Here is an 8,601-nt window from a genome sequence, read left to right as displayed (position 1 = left end):
AGTTATTGTATCAATCCATCTCAGCTGGGGTGTTCCTCTCCTGAGCTGTTACCAAACTACATATTATAAAAATTAATAATATTGATTTAAGTTAATCTAACAAGCCTAAATATTAATAATCAAATATGAATATAATCCAGTATGTTAAAGTAATTTAATTTTGGTATAGTAGCATTATTCCAACTATTTTCTACTTATGTAACGTTTTGCCTTGACTATAAGAAATTGGACACTTTTTTCTGATACTTTAAATCTTGCTTAACTAGTCAGCATTATATAGGAAATAATGAAAGTTGTTTAGTATGAAATTCTAAATTAATGAAAAATGTTTCTAAATTCAACAAATCTTACCTGTTAGAAGAGCCACTCAGTGTTCTTTGTTGTCTCTGTATTGAATTAAAGGGAAGAAAGGTATCTGGAAAAGTGTCTTCTTGAGGTGCTAATGGTAAACCAACCAAAGTGTCACTTAGTGCATTTCCTCTGTCCAGAGGCCCCAGGAGTTCTATAAAAAAACAAAACCGAAACAAGAGTAAAGATGCTGTTAGGTGCTGTTAAGATGAACATGCCTTACAGTGACTATAAAGAACTGTTTTGAACTGTGACTTATCCTGAGCCAACTTCACCCTCTCCAACACACTTGACCCCATTGTTACAGTCACTGTGTCAATCTGTCTTTTCAAGGGTCTTTCTCTTGACTGATCTTCCTCCTTCCCAAGCACGATGTCCTTCTACAAGGACTAGTCCTTCCTGACAACATGGCCAAAGTAGATGAGATGAAGTTGCACCAGCCTTGTCTTCAAGAAACATTCTGCTATCATTTTCTTCAGCAGAGACCTGTTTGTTCTTTCATCAGTCCACAATGATTGATTTCTCTTCAAAGGCATTGTTTATTCTTCTGTTATCCTTAGTAAGTGTCCAACTGTGAGATGCACTGCAAGTAATTGAAAAGATCTTGCCTTGGAGCAGACACATTAAACTTGTTTAGTTTGAAATAATACTTTCATGAAACGAGTATGTATCGGATATACATTCTGCTAACTACATAAAATATGACTACATAAAAATTCTTACATTTCTCAGTGGAACTTTCTTTTTTTTTTGACAATTTAGCCTTTAAAGCAATTGAATGGTTCTAGTGACACTCTTACGATTTCTGTCATTCTTATAGTTGGTTCAATCTGAGAAACTTTATAACAAATCTTTTATTAAATTAGGTATTTAAAAAATTAATTCATAACTTGACTATTATAGTCTTTTTGCTGTTGGTCAATGTTGAGTTGGCCCCCAAAGCATGGTGACCCTGTGCATAATAGAATGAGACCCTGCCGGGATCTGTGGTATGTTGTAGACTGGACCACTGTGATCCACAGGATTTTCACTGGCTCACTTTTCTGTAGTAGATTATGATGCCTTTGCTCCTGGGTTTGCTTTAATCTGAAACTTAAGATCAAGTCTATTCAGAATCATAACAACATACATACTTCCATGGCAGACAAGTAGTGGTTTTCGGGAGTTTCATTGGCTGGAAATGGAATCTGAGTTTCCTGTATTGCTTAATTATGATCAAATTATACTAGAGCAATTATTTTTATGACTTTCAAAGCCTGTAGAGAACTAGTATAAATGCAACTGGGATACAAAAACACAAGGGACTATAAAAAGAACATTTTTATCAATATAAATAAAAATAATGAAAAATAACACATGATCCATTAGAACTTAATTGATGGTAAGATTTTATTCCTTTTTGAGGTGCATTAGCTGGGAATAGAATCTAGGCTTCCTGTGTGGAAGATGAACATTCTACCAATGAATAAATACTGCCCCCCTACCAAACTATTTTAATCAAAGATTGGGTTTTTTTAATTAGTCAATTACAAGTTTGGTTGGTTGTGTGTTTTGTTTTGTTTTTTTTTTTTATCTTGAAATACTGTATTGCTTTTGTTGTTAGGTGCTTCTGATTGGATTCCGACTCATAGCAACCCCATGTGACACGACAGAGGAGAATTGCCCCTTCAAGATTTCAGAGGCTGTATTTGTTCTGGGACCAGATCTTTTCACCCACTGAAGAAATGGACACTTAATTACTGTGCTATCAGTGTGTCTTTGAAATATTTTAAGTGGTAAATTATCTTTTCTCTTTTTAGTACATAATTTTAATTATAATTTTAAAGAGTGTGCTGTTTCCATGTCAGAAAGTATTCAGAAAATTTTAATATCAGCGTTGGGTATTTTTTGGGGGGGTGAAAAATATATAACTCATTTATTTACTCAAGCTTTATTTTATTCAGTGCACATATATTCAGAGTCAAGATACCAAATACAGAGAGGAACAAGATATTTGGAATTTTTTTTTTTTTGGCTGAGTCTAGTGTACTTTATTGATGGTACATGACAAGATGGGCTCTCCTCGCCCCTCTCCTCTCTCAGGGGGATTAGATGGAAACTGTGTCAAGGATGTGAGATTCTCAGTGTGTGGAAGGATCGAGTTGGGGCAAGGACTCCCCAGCAGCTGAGGGTCTGTCTGTCTGTCTGTCTTTCTCTCTCAGGCCCCCTAGTGCTATGGCTGGGGCTGGTGGTCCAAGGGCCTTTTATTCTTTGGATGCCATGTGAACCATGAGGTTGACCACCCAGTTGCTGTAGCCAAATTCATTGTTATAGCAGGAAATGAATTTGACAAAGTGGTCATTCAGGGCAATGCCAGCCCCATCATCAAAGGTGGAAGAGTGGGGGTCACTATTAAAGTCACAAGAGTCAACCTGGTCTTCAGTGTATCCCCCTTGAAGGGCCCTTCTGATGCCTGCTTTACTAGTTTCTTGATGCCATCATATTTGGCAGCTTTCTCCAGACGGCAGGTCAGGTCCACAACTGACACATTGGGGTGGGGACATGGAAAGCCATGCCGCTAAGTTTCCCATTCAGATTAGGGATGATCTTGTCCACGGCCTTGGTAGCACCAGTAGATGCAGGGATGATGTTCTGGGCAGCTCCATGGCCATCACACCACAGCTTTCCATAGGGGACATCCACAGTCTTCTGGGTGGCAGTGATGGCATGGACTGTGGTCATGAGTCCCTCTACAATGCCGAAGTTGTCATGGATGACCTTGGCCAGGGGACCCAAGCAGTTGGTGGTGCAGGAGGCATTGCTGACAATCTTGAGAGAGTTGTCATACTTTTCATGGTTCACACCCATCACAAACATGGGGGCATCAGCAGAAGGAACAGAGATGATTACTCATTCGGCCCCACCCTTCAAGTGAGCCCCAGCCTTCTCCAAGGTTGTGAAGACACCAGTGGACTCCACAACGTACTCAGCACCAGTATCAGCCAACTTGAAGTTGGCAGGATCTCACTCCCAGAAGATAGTGATGCTTCCCCATTGATGACCAGCTTCCCGTTCTCAGCCTTTACAGTGCCATTGAACTTGCCATGGATGGAATCATATTGGACATACACACCATGTAGTTGAGGTCAATGAAAGGATCATTGATGGCAACAACTTACACTTTGCCAGAGTTAAAAGCAGCCCTGGTGACCAGGTGCCCAATGAGGCCAAATCTGTTTACTCCAGCCTTCACCATCGTGTCTCAGGGATATGGCTGAGACTGTATGAGAAGAGAGGGAAATCTGGATCTATGAAAAGCAGAGAGCCTCATTTTTTCTCTTCTTCAAGTTCAAGTAGCACAGTCCATAGTGAGTTGCACTGCAAACCCAAAGGCTTTTGTCTCTCTGCTCATTTGACTCCACTAGGGAGTACTTCCAATGGAAGAAGATGGGCAGTCCCCTCTCATGCAATTTATAGCATCCAAAAAGCCCCTAAAGGATTAATATTGGTAGTTTTTATAGAGCATTACTTAAGAGAAATGATTGGGTCATCAGAGCTGAGTCCTTACCCCCACGGAGACACAAGTAGGTGCTCCCAAGACAAGCAGGCTGCCAGACCTTCCCCTATGTCATCCCTTCCACCATTCCTTTTTCTTCTGCTTGTAAACATTACAAGACTTAAGACAAGGACCTTCCCCCTGAACCACTAGAGAGTTGAGGAACTAGGCTGTGCCATTCTGTAGACCAAGGAGAGAAGATTAAAGAAGCACTGCTTAAGTTGGCCAATCAGTCTCTTGCTAATCCAGAGCCAAAGGAGGACAATAGATTTTAGGAGAGAAAACATCATCAGGTGAAACACTCTTTTCCCAGAGCCAGTGCTTTCAGGTGTGGGGGGAGAGAAGGTCCTGAAACTGCCCTGGAGAAAGGCTCCTCCATTTGGGAATACCTGCCACTGTGGGCCATCCCAAGGACCAAAGAAGTCAATAGAATTTGCGACAGGGACTACAAGCTGCGACACTGAGGTGCTAGAGAGAAAGGTGCCTGTAAAACCCCCTGGACAGAAACTGCTCACGTGGAACACCTGGTCTCGTCCCACTCTGCCAATCTACAGACAAAGGAGGGCAGCAGAGTTTTGAGAGAGGGGACTACAATAAGCTGAGATTCCCGCAAGGCTGCACTACAGACCAGAGAGAACCAGAAGGACTTTAGGAAAGGCAACTTTCCCAGGAAGCACTTTCAATATAGTGACCCACCCCATAAATTGAACACTTTAACCTGCCAACTTATCAATAAAAGATTATAAGTATAAACATCTTACATAGACACACTAGAAAGTGCCTAACACCAAGAAAAGCTTCATGTAATGTCAAGAAAGCAGCAGACAGCTTCAAACATGGTGATAAAAGAAATTAAGCCTTCTTCAGAAAAAAAACATATTGCAGACCCAAAGAATATTCCAGAGTCAGGGAGGCAGATGGTAGTATCTATTGATATGATGTCATACAAATAGCTATTGAAGAAGGTACAAATGATGGAGAGGGGGGAAAAATGGAAGCCAGAAAGAAAGTAAATACCCTCTAGGCAGAGAATCAGAAGAAATAAATTGATGGGGAGTTATTTGAAACGCTGCAGAAGAAGGTGCAAGTGGTAGAAGAAACAATAGAAGCCATTAAAAAAGTGAATACTCCAAGAGACAAGGAGCCAGAAGAAGTATATCGATGAGGGGGAACTCAGACAACTAAAGAAGAAAATGCAAAAGATGGAAGAAATAAATGAAACTATAAATAAATAGGTATAAGAACGTACAACAACATCACAAGACAGGGTACAGCCAACAAAGTACTGGAAACCATTTACCACAGTACAGAAAACCAAGAAAATAAAATCCAGAATATTAAGACAGAAATGGTGGAAGTGTCCAACATGCTAGAGGAAGCAAAAGTAGAACAAAAGAGATCGAACAAGAGAGTCAGTGAGCTGGAAGACAAGAACCCAAATGAAAACATACTAGAAGAATAATCAGATGAGATGTAAAGAAAATGAATATTGGAATCAAATCGGGTGAAATGCAAAGAAACGACATACATTTACTGGAATTCCAGAACACCAGAGGGACAGGGAAATCACTGAGGGAAAAGGTAGAAGAGGTACTAGAAGAAAACTTCCCAGAAAAACTAGGAGAATCATCTCACCCCAGTAAGAATAACAAAATTTAACAGAATAGCAAACAACAAATGCTGGCGAGGTTGTGGAGAAACTGGAACCCTTATTCACTGTTGGTGGGATGGAAAATGGTGCAACCACTATGGAAGGCATTATGGCACTTTCTCAAAAAGTTGAAAACAGAAATACCATTTGACCCAGCAATTCAACTACTGGGAATGATACCCTAAAGAAACCAGATCTGCCAACCAAGCAGATAGATGCACCCCTTGTTTATTGAGGCTTTTGTTCACAATAGCAAAGGGTTGGAAGCATCCCAAGTGCCCATCAACAAACGAATGGATAGAGAAGCTGTGGTATAGTCACACAGTGGAATACTATGCTGCATTGAAAAACAAGGAACTCATGAATTATTATACAATATGGATGATCCTGGAGGATATTGTGCTGAGTCAAATATCTAATGCCACTGTTATAAAACAGGACTGACATGGGGGTTAGGGGAAACTTAAGAGGGGATAAATAATGTACACAGTATTAAAACACACAAGGGAGAGAACTGTATAAAAGGAATAGATGATTCGGTATTATTGGCATTACAAAAGTCCAGAATAAGAGCTACGTATTGGTCTGGGGTAGGGGTGAGTGTATGTATAACAATGAAAGAACTTTCTTCCCAAAGAAAAATGCAATCTGGTGGGGACAAGGGGGCAAGGAGGAAAAGGGGCAACAATGAATGATTAGAAACCTAAGATCTGTATAAACTTTCATTAAAATCTCAATTGAAAAAAATGAAGAAATCCACATTCAAGCAGCTCAGCAAACCAGATAGACTAGACCTAAAAAAGGAAAACATCTAGACATGATAAAGATAGAAAACTATAAAAGCAGTGAGGGGAAAGAAACCCCAGAGTCACCTACAAAGGAGAAACATTTAATTTTTATTTCTCATCAGACATCATGCAAGCTAGAAGACAGTGGTATGGCATATACAGAAAGTTGAAAGAAAACAATTGCCATCTGAGGATCCTGTACTCAGCAAAGCTCTATATCAAATATGAAGGAGAAATTAGGTCCTTCGCAGAAAAGAAGGAATTTAAGCCATATTATATGGGGGGGAAAATACCAACTTTACAAGAAACTTTAAGTGAAGTCCTTCAGACACCATAGGAAAGTGGATAAAGCACAGTAATCAGAAAAACAGAAAGAGAAACACAGCAAAATGGCAGTGAGAAAATCTAGCCTGTCAATCAGTAATTACAATTTATGTGAATGGACTAAATGCACTATTAAAAGAAAAATAGTAGAGTTGATTAAAAAAACCCAAAGCTCATTAATATGTTGCTAGAAGAGACACATCTAAGAAACGAGGAGAAAGATTTTTAAAAAAATCAAAGGCTGGGAAAAAGTATAGTAAGCAAATGACATTCACAAAAAAGCAGGAGCGGGAATACTAATCACTGATAAAATAGACTTTCAGAATGAAAACAACCATAAAAGACAAGGAAGGGCACTATAAAATGATGAAGACATAATGTATCAAGAAAATATAACCTTGGTCATCATTTAAGAACAAAATGATACATCTGCAAAATACATTAAAACAACAACAACAATTAACAGAATTGAAGAAAGAAAGAGATCTCACCACAATAGTGGTAGGAGACTTTAACATACCACTATCAGCAAAGGCTAGGTCAACTTAAAGGAAATGTAACAAAGATGAAGAAGATCTAATCCATACATTCAGCCAACTTGACCTTGTGGATATATAACTCAATTTATTGTTTTCTCAAGTGCACATGGTATATTCTCCAAAACTGATCATTTCTTATGACACAAAGCAAGCTTCTACAAAACATAACAATTAGATAATACAAAGTATCTTCTACTATAAAACTAGAAATTAACAAGAGGATAAAGTTTATAAAATCACTCATGTGGAAGCTGAATGACAACCTGCTAGAACATGACTGGGTTATAAAAGAAATAATAAAACAGAAAACGTTCTTAAAATAAATGATACAACATCTAAAACCTCTGGGATGCAGCCAAGGCATTCCTTATTGGGTAATTCATAGCAATAGGCAAACACATTAAAAAAGGGAGAGAGAAACAAAATTAATGATCTAAGTAACTCAGTACCTCCATCAAATAGAAAAAAACAATCTCATCCTATCACCTCTCGAAGAAAGGATATTATAAAGGCAAGAGTTGAAATCAATGAGAGAGAAAACAGAAAAACAACTGAAATCATCAATAAGACCAAGAGCTGGTTTTTCCAAAGAGTCAATAAAATTGAAAAACCATTGACAAACTGAACAAAAGCAGGAAAAGAGAAGACACAAATCAACTTAAAAATTATAGAAGTGACATCACAAAAGAACCAGATGAAATTAAATCTGTAATATCAGAATATTAAGAAAAGCTATATATACTCTGATAAATTTGAAAACCTAGAGGAAATGGACAAACTCCTTGTAACGCATCACCTACTCAGATTGACATGGACAGATGTAGAACACCTGAATAGACCCACCACAAAAGAAGAAATCAAGTAGGTTATAAACAGAGTCCCCCACAAAAAAAGTCCTGACTGAGATGGCTTTATTCTGCCAAACATTCAGAGATCTATCACCAATTATAGTTAAATGATTTTAAAAGATAGAAAAAGAAGAAACAGTGCCAGAGGCATTTTTTGAAGCAAGCATAACCCTAATAGCAAAACTGGGCAAAGAGATTACCAAAAAAGAAAACTACAGACCACTATCTCTTAGGATTAGAGCTAGTAGACCGATTTAGTAGAGTGGCAGGATACAAGATCATCATACAAAAGCCAGTGGTATTCCTCTACAGTAACACAGAGAAGGAAAATAAGAAGTCAATACCATTTATAATTGTTGTTGTTGTTAACTGCTGTTGAGGTGAGCATGGCTCATCATGACCCTGTCAACAAAAGGCCTGAAGCCTTTCTATAACTATTGTCATTTAACAAAGTGCATAGAGTTTCTAGAGGCATGTTGTTTAAGAAATGGATGCTATTCCTGCTTCCAAACTATTTATAATAGCCAACGACAAATTGAAGAGACTTAGGAGTAAACCTAACTAGACA

General features: G+C 38.5%; 1 protein-coding gene across 1 annotated transcript in view; it reads right to left on the bottom strand.

The window, feature by feature from the left end:
- Positions 1-347: 347 nt before the first annotated feature.
- The window catches only part of WDPCP (WD repeat containing planar cell polarity effector), a 317,353-nt gene continuing 309,099 nt past the window's right edge, over positions 348-8,601 (bottom strand). Inside the window, exon 15 of the mRNA XM_006881030.1 lies at positions 348-502. Within this exon, the coding sequence (XP_006881092.1) occupies positions 348-502 (155 nt within the window). The remainder of the gene's footprint in view (positions 503-8,601) is intronic.

Source organism: Elephantulus edwardii, unplaced genomic scaffold (assembly GCF_000299155.1).
Source record: "Elephantulus edwardii isolate Elephantulus edwardi_28Jun2011 unplaced genomic scaffold, EleEdw1.0 scaffold00011, whole genome shotgun sequence".
Taxonomy (NCBI): domain Eukaryota; kingdom Metazoa; phylum Chordata; class Mammalia; order Macroscelidea; family Macroscelididae; genus Elephantulus; species Elephantulus edwardii.
The sequence above is the reverse complement of the archived record's forward strand: the minus strand, read 5'-3'. Positions and strand labels throughout refer to the sequence as shown.